Source organism: Cottoperca gobio, chromosome 4 (genome assembly GCF_900634415.1).
Source record: "Cottoperca gobio chromosome 4, fCotGob3.1, whole genome shotgun sequence".
NCBI classification, from domain to species: Eukaryota; Metazoa; Chordata; class Actinopteri; order Perciformes; family Bovichtidae; genus Cottoperca; species Cottoperca gobio.
Window position 1 is genome coordinate 5,126,569 of NC_041358.1, and position 18,696 is coordinate 5,145,264.

Here is an 18,696-nt window from a genome sequence, read left to right on the forward strand (position 1 = left end):
TTTTTCAGAAAGGTTTAGCTCTAGTTTTTATATATTCAGTTTTAGTTTTAGTTTTGTCAGGTATAATGTCTCAGAAGTATGTAGCTACTTATACATACAGAATACATGGTTGGAGAATTGTGTAGGGATGGCCATAATGTTTAAATCTTTTGATTTTTTAATCAACTTGAGTACTCTTTCACTACCTCACTCAGATGAAAACAACTCCAGTTGGGTAACATTAGACCTGAGCTGAATAGCTGTTGATCTACAACAATATGTAAATCATTTTCTTACTATTTAATTCTACAAGACATGTGTAAAACAATAGGGATCCATTGTGAAGCAATTTCAGCATAGGCATCTCCTTGGAATGTCAACTCTGTTAAATTTCTTGGTTCAATGTCATAATGTCATAGTTGACAGAAATTCTCGCTGTCTCATTTTTCCGGTAGTAATATATTATAGTTAAAAAATAAAACCGAAAATAATTTTTGTTCATTTTTATTTGTATTAGTTTTTTAACCAGGCAATATCGTTTCAATTTAGTTTGACTTTTCTTAAAGGATATCGGGCTTTTTAATTTCAGTTGTGTGTTGCCCCTGGTGTGTGTGTGTTTGTGTGTGACTTTTAGTCTCCTCTCTCACCTGTGTCACATGCTCAATGGTTCCTCCTCTTATACCCGCAGGTATGCAGACCGAGCAAAACAGATTCGATGCAATGCTGTGATCAACGAGGATCCCAACAACCGATTGGTGCGTGAGCTGAAGGATGAAGTGTCTCGTCTGAAAGACCTCCTCTGCTCCCAGGGCCTGGGTGACATCATTGACAGTAAGGGATCATTTATTGGGTTTATGTGACCATTAGCGCTATCTCTAGATTTTATTTCAAACGTTTGTAATGGTTTTCAGATTTTTTTGTTGGCGTGCACACTATTCTCAATTCTACACTGTCAGTCTCAGCTCAGCCCACACAGCTCCCCTCACATGCGCTGCACTTTCATTCTCCCAGTGCTCACAAACATTGTGTGTGCCGATGTGCCTTCTGATAGGACACGAAGCAAATTAAGAGCCAGTGCAGAAAGAACAATGGGAAGAAGTAAATGGAGATGAACAGATACTGATACCCTTTAGACTGCAGTGGGACCAGAATTGGCAAAATGCATTTTACGCCCATGGACCGGTAATAGTGTGGGCATGTTTCCAAGGGGAGCATATCTTTGTTCCCAGGGTCCTATGTTCCGCAGTTCAATATTCTGTTAACATAAATTAACCCTCCTATTGTGTGTGTGTGTGGCAACTACGAAGACTCTTGATCGCCGATGACCCAGAGATACCACGTCATACTAGCGTCGTTATACTATTTGCTCATAAGCCTTGTTTGCAACGCTACTGGCGTCGACCACACGTCAGTTATCTTGCACATATTCCTCATATTTTTTATCTTTCTTTTATATCTTTCTAAAAGCTCTGTGGGTTTATTATTTTAAAAATAAAAATAAAATGTAATCAATAATAACTTTTAAATCCATGTTCATTCTTTAAGGTGTTACACAGTATCTTTTTCTCTTTCTCTCTGTCACTCTTTCTCTCTTCTCCCAGCATATCGAGCGTCTGGTGCTGACATAGAGGGTTTGAAATGTGTGTTTTCTGCTATAGTTTTCTGGCTTTTGCTTTTGCTTTTGCTCTTGTGGCAGTTTAGCATCACCGGTGCTATTGTGACAGTCAACACAATCTTTACTGTGTTTTCTGCAGCGCCACAATATCATAAAGAATTGATCAGAATGTTTTAGGCGAGGTGCACTGAAATACAAATGTTAATGCAACACAAACAGCCCACATCTGCTAAATGTGCCATGTCATGGTGCTGTAGTGATCTGTGTTTGGCTTCGTAGCTGTGGCATTGGTGGGATAGAGCTTAATTGTAATAGCAATACAATATGGAAGATTATTGACAATAATGAGATGTGTTTAATCTCTATCTATGATTTCCCTGATGTAGAAACTGTAGCTTCCCATTCCCCAGGCAGGGTCAGTCTGACTTTATCGCCTCCTGTTGGCAGCCGCAGATGATGATTCAGCCTTCAGTCACAGAGACTATAATCACTTACCTAATATTGGATCTTTTCAGCTTGTCATCTCATTTTATGCCGTACATTTTTACTGTCTTCCTATAGTACAGGACTTTATTAACTGCACAGTGAAGATGATATTATGTGATCCATCTTGGCGAGCAACAGCCTGTCCAGATGGATGGGTGTGATACACTTTTCCAATTTATTGCTCTGTGTTGCCATAGCAGCAGCTGCAGGATTGCTATTCTTTTGTGCATAATCTATCATAGGCCTTCAGGGTGCCACAACAATAAAATACTGAACGGAAAAGAGGAAACATGATGTGAAATCAGCTTTGTTGGGAGGCTATTTTGATAAATAGAAATAGAAATTTCTAAAATAAATGTGAAATGAAGGCCATCCAAACAAACTTGTTGGATTCTCTGCCAGAGAAATGAATTTCTGCTTACAGTAATTTGTTTGAGATGTTATCATTTTAGAGAAGCACACTGAGCATGGGATGCATCTTGCTGCTTTTAGATAATAATCTTAATTGAGAGTTCTGGCTTCCCAATGTTCTCTGCAGGAAATATGAACCTATTACAAATGAGTCATGTTGTCTTTGCACAAAGGGCTGCCCAGCTAATATATTTTATTTTCCATCACTCATTTAGTTTCTGCTTGATTGGGAGTGAGCACTGGAATCCTTATATACTAGATTGTTTATTTGGAACAGCAGATGAACAATAGAAATACAGTACATGGCAATTATTTTTGTCTTGTTTTTGAATGCTCCTGCATATGAAGCTCTGCTTGATGTTTTTGCGTAATAGCTGCATTTTCTTTGGTCATGGCTCGATGGCCTCCTGTTGCATCTTTTATTTTGTCTTCCCTGCGTGTGGCTTTCTGCTGTTGCTGCCCTCGCTTGTATACTAGCAGTTCAAATTTCTCTCCGTGGGTTAGATTTGTTTCAAGCCACATATCTTCTTTCTTTTTCTTTTCTATCCTCCCTTCTCTGCTCTTCCTTTTCTGTTTGCTTTTCTCTATTTCTTTATTTCTATTGTTATCGATTCCCCCGACCCCACTTCCTGTACACATCCCTACAGACCTATCCGATCACAAGAACAATAACAATAAAGGCCAAGATGTGAATCAAAGGGATGATTTTTCCACAGTGACCAATGCCATGACGGGGATGAGTCCCTCTCCGTCTCTCTCAGTCTTGTCCAGCCGTGCAGGATCCATCGCCAGTCTTCATGATCGTATCATGTTCAGCCCAGGCAGCGAAGAGGCCATCGAGAGGCTGAAGGTGAACAATGGATAATATACTGTACAGTTCATCTTTAAACCCACATTCTGCATGGATATTCCCAAGGCTCATGAGCTGCGGATTGTCAGATCATATATCATATATATGCATATGCACAGAAAGGGATATTTAAAAGCTGCAGTACTTGTGGGCTATAACTCAGTCCCCAGGAAAACTTCCATCTTCACATCGAGGAGTATATATTTGTGTATTCCCTTCCTCATATACAGGTGTAACACATCTACACACATGTACATTTATATTCACCCGCTTACTCACATGTATACAGCCTACATACCTATGTGTACTTCTACTTCAGTCTGTCAGCAATATTTGTGATTAAATTTCTTTGATATGCCTTCCCACACTCTATTAAAAACATAACATTAGAACCAAGGGAGTTTACATTTCCACTATTCCCATCAAGAAGAGGAAAGGAGCATGAAGTCAGCTCGCATCGAGGTTATAAATTCAATCAATTTATTCCAAATTTGATGACATTTGTCTTTTTGGAAGTCAACTTTTCAATTTAAAATATTTCCAAAATGATTCCACACTAATGTTCTTGCACAGGTGGTACTAGATTATGCCACATTGTAGTGGGCGGCCGGCAGCTGCTTTGTATCCCTCCTCGGTTTCAAAAGCAAAAGTGTGCCCAGATAATAGTCTCCACGTTCTGAAGTATTTGAGTCTTTAATACCGTGCTTAATGTTTTGTGAATGCCATTCCAATATTTTTAGGGGCATATACATGTATTAGATAATCAACAGGGATGGCATTATGTGAGGAGAGAGATGTGGAATGATAAACAACAAAGGTTTTCTAAAACAATGGCTCAGTTAAAAGAAACATCACTCATCATCTTAATTCAGCTAATACATTTATATTTTTTGTTACGATAGCCTGTAAGTAAGAACAAATATTAATGGTTCACAAAACATCGGGCTGGTTGTAAAGAGATTAACGATTCAATTAAAATGATCTGTTGGACACACTGGGGGTGGACAAAATAACCAAAACACCTGCTCAATATAATGCGAACTAACAAACATCTCTGCAGTAAGAAAGCTTTGTGAAAGTGTAAGTTGTAAATTGTAAGTTGTGTTGTTGAGGACTATTTTCAGTCATGATTTGGTGCTATAGTGAGTATTTATGGCAGCAGGGCCATGCACTGTACATGTATGTGGGATTGACTCAAAATAAACTACAGTGCCCACATTAATCTTACTTAAGGAGCATGGTTCCCAGTGCAACTGTGTGGCTTATTGATGAGTTTTTAATTTTTGGACAGCAATGGAGCTCTATAGCACAGAGGAATAAGATAAATCAGGCTTTAGCTCGTTAATTAGATCATTTAATTGTCTGTTTGGTCTTTTTATGGGATTTCTTGACAAAAAGAAAGATATGTCCTTGACAGACCTGTCCTTGTCTTTAATTACGACTGTCTTTTGAAATGTCAGGAAACAGAGAAAATCATTGCTGAACTCAATGAGACTTGGGAAGAGAAACTTCGCCGAACCGAAGCCATTAGAATGGAAAGGTGAGATATACAATATATCATTTATATTTGACTTTCTTAGAAAATCCATTTTTTTTTCTTTTAGAAAAAGTTGTAGCAAAAACAAACCAATTTTTAAAAAATGCTCCTATGCATCCCATTGATGTTGAGTTTTTGTTGAAGATAACGTAAAATACTAGGAGAATATAATATATAGTTAATAAACCTGTTTTTCTAGTATATATAAATGAATCATCTTAAAATGACTAAAACTGGCGCAGAGAATAAGATGCTGAAACAGAACAGGTTTAAGGAATAGCATGCATACTTTGTTTTGCTTAGCCTAAGGTTGTAACTTATGGAATATTTAGAAAATAGGAAACAATGGAGTTGTTTGTGCTGTATGCACCACTTTGCATTTGTATAGCTTATAAACTATATGGATGAATGAGGCCTCTTGACATAAAGAGAAATCCTTTAGCTTCTGGTATACTGAGTCTGACGTTCATCCACAGAGAGGCCTTGCTGGCAGAAATGGGTGTAGCAATGCGAGAAGATGGTGGGACAGTCGGTGTGTTCTCTCCCAAAAAGGTAAGAACATATGAGACATGTTAAAAACTCCTCTGCGATCTTATATTTACCATTTAAGTGATTCACTGAAATGCTTGTTTATTTACCCCAAAGCCCTCTGATAGCCATAGAAAGCCCCAGCCTGTGTTTATTGACACAGTCGGGCTGTTTTCTCCCAACGAGGTTTGTGGATGTGAAGTGTTTAAAGCTGCCTCCTTCTCTGGGTGCTCTCTCTCACTTCAACAGGAGCCTCGCCGAGGCCGATCAGTCGAGGGTTTTCTTTTTCATTAAGTGTTATCTGAAATCTACTTCATTACTCACTTCAAACACTCCCTCACTGCGCGGAAGGCAGCAATGGGTGTAAACATGGGGGAAAAGATAATGGTAGTGCCCCCATTTCAGTGATTTATGGCTGTTTGCCTGCAGCCCCATAACACCCGACTGAGACTACATTAAACACTCATGCTGTGAAGCTGTAGGGAGTGAATTTGACTTGCATGGTTTTAACTACTGCTGATTGTTTGATGTTTGTTACTGGGAGATATGGCTTTTCAGGTCTCTGATGTGCAGTTTAAACACATGTTATATTGTAAATAATATATGGGTAATTATTTGTGTATATTATTAACCACATTTCTACAGTTAGTAAATTATTCTTTGTTCTGCATCAGACACCTCATCTGGTGAATCTCAACGAGGATCCTCTGATGTCTGAGTGCCTGCTGTACTACATTAAAGACGGGATCACCAGGTTAGAATACTGCCGACATATTACAATCTAATATTAGGGTAATATAGAAGGATGGAGGGATGTTCTTCCTTTAAGTTCAGATTTTTTTAAGTGCTTAAATGGTAACTTTGGTATCTTTTAACCGGGACCCCTTTATTCCATGTTTTGTTCCAAGTGGCAAATGGGGACAACTATTTTTGAAATTGTTCAAGTATTGAGAGAGAGCGCTGCAGCCGGCAGCCATGACACGGGCTGCAATGTAATCCTATCGGGCAATTCCGCAACGTCAACGTACATCCTCTAAAAATGCTCTTATTTTTTTTTACCTTTCGCTTGGTACGGTGTGTTTGTCATTGTGTCTAACCAAGCCTTGCTCAAGGATAAAATCTCACAGGAGGGGACCTGCACCCTTAAGAGTTGAAGAGAGTAGTGCCGGGGAGAGTTTGTTGGGTTGGAGTACCGACAGCATAGCTTATTGTTATCTAAAATATTAAAATGTTCATGTCATGGCTGAATATTAACTAATCTCCTTGATCGAGACTTGGTTAGACACAATAACAAACAGAATTGGATCAAGTGAAAGGTAAAGAAAAACGTTTGATTTCTCTGTAGAGTCCTTTCCATAATGTTGTCAGACACTTATAACACTCGGAGCCTGTGAGTGGCAAAAACAGGCCGTTTTGCAGCTGCTGTGCTCTTGCTCAAAACTGGACCAAATTCAAAAATTGTTGTCTCCATTAGTCACTTAGACACAAACACATGGAAAAATAGAGTTTAGGTTAAAAAATACCAAAGTTTCCCTTCAATGCATGTTCAGTTTACATATTAAATCTCTGACATCATATTGTCCCGTTTTATTTTAGGGTAGGTCGTGTAGACGCCAACAGTCGTCAGGATATAGTCCTCAGTGGCCACTTCATCAAGGATGAGCACTGCACCTTTACCAGTTCTACTGGTCCAATGGGAGAAAGTGAGGGATCTTTATCTTGCTCCACAGGCGTGTAGTTGTGTGTACATCAAGACTTTAATATTGACCGACAAGAAGTGAAGCCTCATATTGCCCTCTCTGTTCCTAACTAGCAGTTATCCTTGAGCCCTGTGAAGGAGCTGAGACTTATGTCAACGGAAAGAGAGTGACAGAGCCCACTGTCCTCAAATCAGGTCAGTAAGCTCTCTGTGAATTTCACTTTTTCTTATGCATGGCCCTATGGAAGCCCTGAGGGGCTAGTGAGAATTAAAAATGTTTTGGCAGGAGGAATATTTTGTTAAAGTGTTGTTGTACTCGGTCACAAGAGGCTGAAGTGCACCACGACCCCATGTTCTAAATAGGTATAAAAGCATTCGTGTTGTACAGGTGTGTTTTAATTCATCAATGCGTCCTAAACACAAGGCACACATATATTGTGTGTTGGCATGTTATATAACGGTAATGTCACGTAAAATGTTACAAAACCTTTTTTCCCACCTGTTTTAAAGATTTAAAAAGAATTAAGAAAAAAGATTATCCTAGGAAATCCGTCATAAACAAAGGAGAGATTTATTTTCCTCACTTGCGTCTCAGGGGTACTCATGGTACCTAGTAGCAACATGTATGTGGTGTACTCTACATGTATGCTTTTTGACTTCTTATTTCCATAAAGGAAATCGCATCATCCTGGGGAAGAGCCATGTGTTCCGGTTCAACCACCCTGAGCAGGCCAGGGCTGAGAGGGAGAGGACCCCATGTGCAGAAACCCCTGCTGAGCCCATGGACTGGGCCTTTGCCCAGAGGGAGCTGCTGGATAAACAGGGCATTGACATGAAACAGGAAATGGAACAGAGGTACCTTGGGAGAAATAAAGTGCCATCAACATTACTTTTTCCAGAAATGCAGTGTGCGTAGCAGATAGAGTCTCAACACCATATGGTAGACAGGAACAACAGATAAGGAAGCTATGAAGGGAAGAAGAGGAATACTACTGGTGACTGGAACCACATTATACAAGCCTGTGTACAGTCATTGGCATGCTGCTCCAGAAACTTAGTGCCACCAGTGTGAAAACCGATCACCTCTACATACATCACCTCTCTCAAACCTGTTTTGTTCACTTGTGTTTATGTGTTCAGGCTGCAGGAGTTGGAGGACCAGTATCGCAAAGAAAGAGAGGAAGCCAACAACCTTCTGGAGCAGCAAAGACTGGTACAGTAATGAGCAGCTTTGTGTGCTGTTGACATTAAGCGTAACATAGGTCTATTTAATTGTTTTAATGTATATAATGAATATATGTTATGTACTGCATGTAAGTATTCAAAGTTCCAAAAAAAGATTAAAAAATTAAAAATAAATAAAAAGCACCTCTTTCCCTCTTACACAAACGATGGCGTATTAGGGCTATTGTAGGTTAGAACAAAGGAGCTGGGGGAGGGTGTAATATTTCGGCGGAAAACTTGGATATTCTCCAATAATTAAAGTAGTAAAGTTACGAGAAAAAAAAATGTATTAATTTATATTGATCTTTTCTTGTAAATATGTGACTTAAATCTCAGAGAATTTCTCAGTTTTTTTCCTAAAGAATATTCAAGTGTTTTTTTAATGTACATTTGTGTTAGTTTTTACCCCCTCCCCCAGCTCCGTAATTACCAGCCGCGACATTGACCGTGGTATTGTTTTCAGCCTGTGAGTCTGTGTGTGTCATCATGCTAAAATGTTCTCCTGGAGATTTCTACTGTAGCGGGAACTACCACAGTAGTTTTGAGTACTTTGTTTATATTTCTGTCTGTCTGTCTGAGAAAGCTTGTGTTGACATGGGTCTTCATTCATTTTCTAGGACTATGAGAGCAAGCTGGAGGCTCTTCAGAAGCAAGTGGACAGTTACTACCCAGAAACCCTTGAAGAAGAGGAAGAGCCAGAAGAGGAAGGTAGTGCAAATTATTGGACACATACACATGTCAATGTTGGTGGTAAGCAAGTCCTTACCACATGACGATGTTTATCCTTTTTGCCCACAGTGCAATGGACAGAGAGGGAAACAGAGCTGGCTGTGTGGAGCTTCCGTAAGTGGCGGTGCTACCAGTTCACCTCTCTCCGTGACCTTTTATGGGGGAATGCCATCTTCCTTAAGGAGGCCAATGCCATCAGTGTGGAACTCAAGAAGAAGGTCCAACATGTTGTTGTCATTTAAACTTATATCCACAGACTGATGTTATAATAGGGCTCTCTCACCACACCAATGTTTTTTGTGCCCCTGCAGGTCCAGTTCCAGTTTGTGTTGCTCACAGACACACTCTACTCCCCCCTGCCTCCAGACCTGTTGCCCCCAGAGGCATCTAAGGACAGAGAGAAGCGACAGTTCCCACGCACCATTGTGGCCGTGGAGGTGCAGGATCAGAAAAATGGAGCAACCCACTACTGGACATTAGAAAAACTGAGGTACATAAACATGCACCAAGTCTTTACACAACAATGTTTTTAAAAGCCTGCTGATATACTTTCGTACAATATTATAATAATAAACAGTAGAAACAAAACTGTTTCAATGTTTTTGTGAGGGTTAGGCCATGTCTACACGTATACGGAATGGAAATCTTTTTAAACTTTTCTACTCCGTTTAAAAAATAAATCCGTCCCCACACATTCCGTAAAAAACAATATCTCAGTCCACACTAGCACCCTCGACGGGCCAGTAGGCGTCGATAAAGGCTACGTCAACAATATGTCAAATTCCAGAAAATAGGATTTCTAAACTAATCACATGTCCACACAGATACACTGTAATCACATGTCCACACGGATACACTGTAATCACATGTCCACACAGATACACTGTAATCACATGTCCACACAGATACACTGTAATCACATGTCCACCTGGATACACTGTAATCACATGTCCACACGGATACACTGAAATCACATGTCCACCTGGATACACTGTAATCACATGTCCACACAGATACACTGTAATCACATGTCCACACAGATACACTGTAATCACATGTCCACCTGGATACACTGTAATCACATGTCCACACGGATACACTGTAATCACATGTCCACACAGATACACTGTAATCACATGTCCACACAGATACACTGTAATCACATGTCCACCTGGATACACTGTAATCACATGTCCACACGGATACACTGAAATCACATGTCCACCTGGATACACTGTAATCACATGTCCACACGGATACACTGTAATCACATGTCCACACGGATACACTGTAATCACATTTCCACACGGATACACTGTAATCACATGTCCACACGGATACACTGTAATCACATTTCCACACAGATACACTGTAATCACATGTCCACACAGATACACTGTAATCACATGTCCACACAGATACACTGTAATCACATGTCCACACAGATACACTGTAATCACATGTCCACACAGATACACTATAATCACATGTCCACACGGATACACTGAAATCACATGTCCACCTGGATACACTATAATCACATGTCCACCTGGATACACTGTAATCACATGTCCACCTGGATACACTATAATCACATGTCCACCTGGATACACTATAATCACATGTCCACACAGATACACTGTAATCACATGTCCACCTGGATACACTGTAATCACATGTCCACCTGGATACACTGTAATCACATGTCCACCTGGATACACTGTAATCACATGTCCACACAGATACACTGTAATCACATGTCCACACGGATACACTGTAATCACATGTCCACCTGGATACACTGTAATCACATGTCCACCTGGATACACTGTAATCACATGTCCACCTGGATACACTGTAATCACATGTCCACACGAATACACTGTAATCACATGTCCACACAGATACACTGTAATCACATGTCCACACAGATGCACTGTAATCACATGTCCACACAGATACACTGTAATCACATGTCCACACAGATACACTGTAATCACATGTCCACCTGGATACACTGTAATCACATGTCCACCTGGATACACTGTAATCACATGTCCACCTGGATACACTGTAATCACATGTCCACACAGATACACTGTAATCACATGTCCACCTGGATACACTGTAATCACATGTCCACCTGGATACACTGTAATCACATGTCCACACAGATGCACTGTAATCACATGTCCACCTGGATACACTGTAATCACATGTCCACCAGGATACATTGTAATCACATGTCCACCTGGATACACTGTAATCACATGTCCACACAGATACACTGTAATCACATGTCCACACAGATACACTGTAATCACATGTCCACCTGGATACACTGTAATCACATGTCCACACGGATACACTGTAATCACATGTCCACACAGATACACTGTAATCACATGTCCACACAGATACACTGTAATCACATGTCCACCTGGATACACTGTAATCACATGTCCACCTGGATACACTGTAATCACATGTCCACCTGGATACACTGTAATCACATGTCCACCTGGATACACTATAATCACATGTCCACACAGATACACTGTAATCACATGTCCACACAGATACACTATAATCACATGTCCACCTGGATACACTGTAATCACATGTCCACCTGGATACACTGTAATCACATGTCCACCTGGATACACTGTAATCACATGTCCACCTGGATACACTGTAATCACATGTCCACACGGATACACTGTAATCACATGTCCACACAGATACACTGTAATCACATGTCCACACAGATACACTGTAATCACATGTCCACCTGGATACACTGTAATCACATGTCCACCTGGATACACTGTAATCACATGTCCACCTGGATACACTGTAATCACATGTCCACCTGGATACACTGTAATCACATGTCCACCTGGATACACTGTAATCACATGTCCACCTGGATACACTGTAATCACATGTCCACCTGGATACACTATAATCACATGTCCACACAGATACACTGTAATCACATGTCCACACAGATACACTGTAATCACATGTCCACACAGATACACTATAATCACATGTCCACACAGATACACTGTAATCACATGTCCACACAGATACACTATAATCACATGTCTACACAGATACACTGTAATCAGAGTTTAATGCCTAAATCAGTAATATCACAGTATTTACTGGAAGACACTGCAACATTTCTCATTAATTCCATGCTGTGCTTCCTTTTAGTGCAATGACTTAATGTGGTATTGTTGCTGCTTCTTGCAGGCAGAGGCTCAATCTCATGAGAGAGATGTACGATCGTGCTGCTGACGTCCCCAACAATACCACTGAAGAAGGTGAAAATGTGATGACCGGAGGAGACCCCTTTTATGACCGCTTCCCCTGGTTCCGTCTGGTTGGCAGGTAAATGCTGAACACCATTAGCTCTATACTTTTAGATTCTTTGTGAGTCCCTTCCTTTTCTGATAACCAGTGTATTTATCCTGAACATGAGCTCGGATTTGACAACCAATTGAAATGATTGGTACACGCTAGTTGATGAGGAAAAATCGTCCGTGGAACATTTGAGATCGACGTTCCATCAGTGTCCTACTCAAAGCCTGCTAGTTCTATCTCTCCCCTTTGGCACACAGCCTTCCTATCTCTCTCTCTCTCTCTCACTCTCACTCTCTCAAGCTCTCGCTCTCGCTCTTGCAAATTGGTCCTACACACAGTCTTATGGGCCATCTATTCATATCATTTGAGTCATATATTCAGCATCAAGCCTTTAATAACATTTAGCTTATGCAAGACAAGCAAAAATGATTAAGCAGTAATCTGAAAAGTTTCCCCTTGAAATATGTTGTTTGTCAGTTCATTTCGATTTTATTTTTCTATTCAATAAGTGAGTATTACTGACTAGAATGTAGTTCCCCAGACACATTATATTTCAGCACTCAACTGAAGTTGGATTTGGCAGTTTAGTTTTCGTTTCATTGTCACACTCTTAGCTTCGGTACACTCGTGATGGAGGGCTCCTGATTTTACTGTAGGCTTAACACAAGCAGTTACAGCCATGGCGTGTGTATAATATATAATATAAGTATAGTTACAAGAATGAATAAAAAATTAAATACATTAAAATATGTATTAAAGTGTATAGTGTTATATATAATATATATGTTTAGTATTCATACAGATACAGCAGCAGTTATGAATAAATAATAAAAGAATAAATGAACATCGGCACTACCCACCAACAACAGACTTGGTGATCTCTAAGGGCTTTGAATCAATATAAGATCACCCAACCTTTGCCTAACCATATCTGGCTCCTGTGATACCTGCAAGTGACTGGCGTCTGTGGAAGCTCATCTTTTTTCTACAGGGTGTCAATCATCATCTTCATGATCCTGGCACACTTAAGTACTGTATATGCACTCACAGCAATGTCGGTCAAATACTTCTTACAACCTTTGTAGCTCTTCTGGCCTAATTTTTTTTCTACAACAGCGCATTAGGGCCATTGTAGGTAATGTGGATAATGAGTAATATACTGGAAAAAAACTCAGTGTTTTTTTTTTTTTTTATCAAGGAACCACATTCACTTCACATTGCAAGGTTGGATCTATCATCACCACAGACACAGTGTATCATGCCGCAGTGGATGTCACTGCAGTCAAATGATCAAATTATACTTATAACTTAGCCCAGAATCAACATATTTTCTCAAGCATCCAGACTTTGAAGAGACATTGCCGTGAATCGGGCCTACTCAGAAGAAAACAACATACTGATTTGGATGAGTTGATAGCTTTTGTGCATCAGATGAAGGATATCTACATGTTCCACACTGTTGCACCTCCTCGCTAACGTGTGCAACGTGTGGCATTCCCTGTTTGTGTGATGAGGTTGATCCAACTTTGCAAAATGAATGTGGCTCCTCAACAAAACCAAATGTATGACTTTATAATCTCAGACAATATTTGAGTTTTTTTGAAAATGTAAGACTTTTTCTCGGAATATAACCCCCCCTCCTCCGGCTCCGTAATTCTATATTCTTTTACCTACAATGGCCCTAATACGCCGCCGTAGTTCTCTGTGTCTCCACTGTACATACTAAGACAGACAGTAAAAGCCACCCCTCTTGTTTGAACAAGTGTGTGCTTTCTATCTAACTGTTCTAACCTAGTTCCCATGTCTCTGGCTGCACCAGAAACCCCATTTTCAAGACATGCATGAGCGAGCGCATGAGTGACCCTACCCCATCCCCGACCCTCTCCAACTCTGAAATTACTGAGCTGGCTGACCCGCAGCGGGAGGGTCGAGGGGAGGAGGAGGAATTGGAGGACCTGGACGATGATATCTTTTTGGACGACCCGTGCTCGGAGCTCGGGGGAGAGGAGGATGATGATGATGATGATGATGATGGATATGATGATGAGGGAGAGCTCTGCCGTGGCTCCGGCGAAGGCCAGGATCCCTTTTACGACCGCTCACCATTATTCAGTGTAGTGGGAAGGTTGGTGAGGTTTCGGGAGCATGCTGGTGGAGGAAACTAGCTCTTTCACGCTGAGACATGGGGTCTGTTTCCCCCAATAGACATCAGCATTACATTTTTGAAAACGCAGAACACAATACAGATACAGATGTCTGAGTGTTTTTCTGATTTGCAGACACTTTACATTGCACTGTCCAATTAGGAAAAGTAAGCTGTAGTTGCAATGTCAACATTGAGCTTTAGTGGAGATTTGAAAACCAATGTAAGAATTTAATTTTTTCCATCTTCTTAAAGGGACAGTTCACCCCAAAATCAAATATTACTTACCTTTTAGAGCTATTTATCAACCTAGATTGTTTTGGTGTGAGGTGCAAGTGTTTGAGATATCGACGGTAGAGATGTCTGCCTTCTCTCCAGTATAATGGAACTAGATGGCACTCGGCTTGACAGCAATGTCTCTTTTCACGACCTTGTTACTAGATAATCCACAGACCTTGTTGTGAGCAGTTTCATGTTTTTTTGGCTCTTTGAGCCCCACAAGCCGAGTGCCATCTAGTTTCATTATACCAAGAAGACAGACATCTCTACAGTCGATATCTCCAACACTCTGCACCTCACGCCAAAACAATCTAGATTGATAAATGGCTCTACATGTTAGAGGAAAATTATCTATTTTTGATTTTGGAGTGAATCGTCTCTTTAAACACTTCCTGCTTCCTTAGAACACCAAGTCAAGCTCGCCACTTTAGTTTCTATTTCTCAGTTGTCACTGTCACTGTGTCTCATGTTTGAGACGCAAATGTTCTCAAATGTCAAACCACTACACAGATTTCTTTCATGAACATGATAATGAGTTAACACCGGAGTAGACATTTCTGGGCTTTAAGGTTTATCCTTTGCTTTCTATCTTTAATCTCATCAAATTTGACTGTTGCTTGACTTTTATTTTTTTGCTAACTGTTTTTTTCACACTAACGTAGGCAAAATGCTTCCCTACATATTACCATTACAAGTCCTTTAAGTCAGCACAGGGTGGGGTCAGTTCACTTGTTTCCATGGAAATTCAAGCAAAGTTGATGCTCAACGGCTGCTTGAGGTGTATGTCTCACTTAGGTGTGGCTAAAAGCAAACTCGTGGCTTTTACAGAAGACCATTCACTCGCCAAAGCACTGACATGTCTCATGGAGTAATATTCAGGTCTAATTTGCATAACACAGGAAATGTTCTGCCCACGCTGTGAAACCTGAATAAGTATGAATGATTCATATGAAATAGCAAAGTGGTGTTCAAGGAAGACTCAAAATCTCAAGATGAAAGAGCTGGTTTCTACTGCAGCTGTCTCTTTTAGGCATGCCAGAGCACAAGTTTTTTCATTTTGACCTTTTTTGTCAATTTTTTACTTGAATACGTTTGATGATGAACTAGTGCCCTCTATTGCACAAATTAGCACTTTCGACCCAGGAGGTGCACTTTGATTTCTGATGTCATTCGTTGTTTTTTTTGGTGTAGCATATAATATATGAAGCTGTTGGCAGTTTTTTATTCAGGCTGAGCCATGCTCCGTATGATGGTTTGTGTTCCATTTGCTTTTGATTCATTTAAGTCGAGAAGTTGAAAGCATTTTTGTTCACCTTTTTTGTCCTGAGCATGCCTTCTTTGCACCTCACCAATCTTGTCATAAGCCTCTCCCTTTTTACACTCCTCACCCTTAAATGTCTACCTCTATTAGCTTGTGGAAAATGTGCTCCTTGACTGCAAGATCAAGTATTGTAGTTCAAAACTAGAGAGTGAGAAACCATGAAATAGGAACATTTCCAGTCTTTGTCACTACCCCTGAAGTATTTTCACATCTAATGCAAATACAAAGTGCATCAAGTGCTCATTTTGGCTCTGTACATTTGATATAGTATAGTATTTTCATATTGATGCACAATGCACACCTTTGTGCAGTAGCATATAATCATTAAGCAATGCAAAAAAACATTATTTTAGAAATTTAGAATTAGAGATCATTGCTCATGAGTAAATATTCTACTGTCCAGCTAAATAGTGAGCTGGTTTTCAATATTTTGCAGTCATTTAAAGAATTGAAAGTTGACAATTACACACATGCTCCTTAGCCTCAGCAAGCTTTCATCAGTACTATACAAAGGATAAGCAATACTGCATGAGACCCATACTTGTCTTAATAATGTCCTTATTTATAGAAGTGAGGAAAAGCCCCCACAAAGCAATAGTAAAGGGCAGCCATGGCCATCGCAAGAGCAGTCCCAGCTTCTGTTTGGTTGCTTTGCAGCTCTGTGTTCTGTTGTCCAGTAAGATTTTATCAGAGTGTGAGCCATCTCCTTAGCTCGGTTGTTTTTAATCTTTTATCATCTCTCTCTCTCTCGCTCTTTCTGCTTCCTATACAGGGCTTTTGTTTATCTGAGCAACCTGCTGTACCCGGTTCCTCTCGTTCACCGAGTGGCCATCGTCAGCGAGAAGGGCGAAGTGAAGGGCTTCCTCCGCGTGGCGGTGCAGGCCATATCAGGTAAGGCTCGGATCCTCAGCCTCACTGCTGTAGAGATGAAGTGGCATGAAGGGCTTTAAAGGAAACGCTGTGTGTGACTTCTTGAGGGAGTGAAGTGAAGGTGCTTTGTGTTTTCCTCCAGCTGATGAGGAAGCTCCCGACTACGGCTCAGGAGTGAGGCAGTCAGGCACTGCCAAAATCTCATTTGAGGATCAGCAATATGAAAAGGTAGAGAGAATCACTATACGTAGACCATACAGGATTCACCTGTGATATTCTAAACTGCTAACCAGGCTACTTTACAACTTGCTTTGGCAGTTCCAGTCCGAGTCCTGCTCTGTAGGACTGTCCCGCACAGGGATTTCACTGGAGGAACTTCGTATCGTGGAGGGAGAGGGGCAGAATGCAGAACTGGGACCCTCAGCTGATGAGGTCAACAATAACACATGTGCGGGTAATCATATTTTATGAGTGAATGGATACATTTTTTGTGTGTTTGGGAGTGTGTGTTTGTGTGTGTGTAGTGTCCCACTTGGCCCAACTGTGGCCTAAATCTGGCACACCTGGCTGCCAGACTGACGCTTTCTGCATTAAAGACTCACGATGGAATTAGCTCTTGGGTCAAAACAGGGAGCAGGTGATACTTGGCCCAAATCAGCCCACGTCAGTGCCTCAAAACTAGACAGACTTCATTCATTCATCGTTCATGGTGCCAGAAAACAACTGAGAGGCAAATTCACAAAAGGCGTGCACGTATTTTGCGGCTGCAAAACTTGCACAAATAATACAAGAAAAAACGGTGTAATTCTCAAAGCACCCACAAAGGGTGAGATGCACCTCTAACTGCGCTGCCAAGCAAATAGCGTCTCGTGCTTGTGTACTATTTGCACGTATTTAAATGAAGTAATATGCATATATTTGGGGCAAAATTGGCCCCTTTCAATGCAAATTAGCCTCATTGCAGTGAAATTATTACAATCTTCTGAGAGTAGGTGGTAACTGAAGCACATTTATAAGGGGGGTTACACCCAGACTTTCCACAGATCATGGCAGCAGTGATTGTAGCCAGACGAAGGCATCGTCCTGCTCCGCTCAAACTTGTGTATTTTGAGATGCAGTGACAGGATGCAATGATATATTTGTCATGAAACATAAATGAATGAAGCTCCCCTTCATGTCATTTATGTAAATACATGAGGAAGAAAAAGAGACAAAATAATCAATAAAAAAGAGGTTATTATTAGAGCTGTCAAGCGATTAAAAGAAATTAATCTAATTAATTACAAGCTTTGTGATTAATTCGTCGTGATTAATCGCATATATCAATATTTGATGTGAGAGCTCTATGCGACGGGGGGGGGGGGGGGGCTGTTGGAGCTCCGTGCTGTCGGAGCAAAAGTCAGGGGCATCTAGGAGCACGATTAATCTGCGTTAATATTTTAGTTGCGTTATTTTTTCGTTGGGGAATTAATCGAAATGAACGCATTAATTCGACAGCCCTAGTTATTTTTTAAATGTAAAACAAAATGAATCTTCCCCTCTGCAAAAGAAAGGCAAATTGCACTCAGCTGCAAAATTGTATGGCCGTGTTTGCGCTGTAATATCATTGTCGCAATTTATTTTGTGAATCGGACCTTGGGACGGGCCAGATAG

At 40.6% G+C, this 18,696-nt stretch overlaps 1 protein-coding gene across 1 annotated transcript in view; it reads left to right on the forward strand.

Annotated features, from left to right (window-relative positions):
- Nucleotides 1-18,696, forward strand: part of kif1aa (kinesin family member 1Aa) — a 49,875-nt gene that overhangs the window by 13,814 nt on the left and 17,365 nt on the right. The window contains 18 exon segments of the mRNA XM_029428983.1: nt 668-810; nt 1,581-1,619; nt 3,139-3,341; nt 4,802-4,881; nt 5,355-5,430; nt 6,081-6,160; nt 7,003-7,109; nt 7,220-7,300; nt 7,780-7,960; nt 8,246-8,318; nt 8,947-9,037; nt 9,128-9,276; nt 9,370-9,548; nt 12,320-12,457; nt 14,250-14,555; nt 16,946-17,064; nt 17,186-17,271; nt 17,362-17,491. Coding sequence (XP_029284843.1) covers nt 668-810; nt 1,581-1,619; nt 3,139-3,341; nt 4,802-4,881; nt 5,355-5,430; nt 6,081-6,160; nt 7,003-7,109; nt 7,220-7,300; nt 7,780-7,960; nt 8,246-8,318; nt 8,947-9,037; nt 9,128-9,276; nt 9,370-9,548; nt 12,320-12,457; nt 14,250-14,555; nt 16,946-17,064; nt 17,186-17,271; nt 17,362-17,491 — 2,261 coding nt within the window.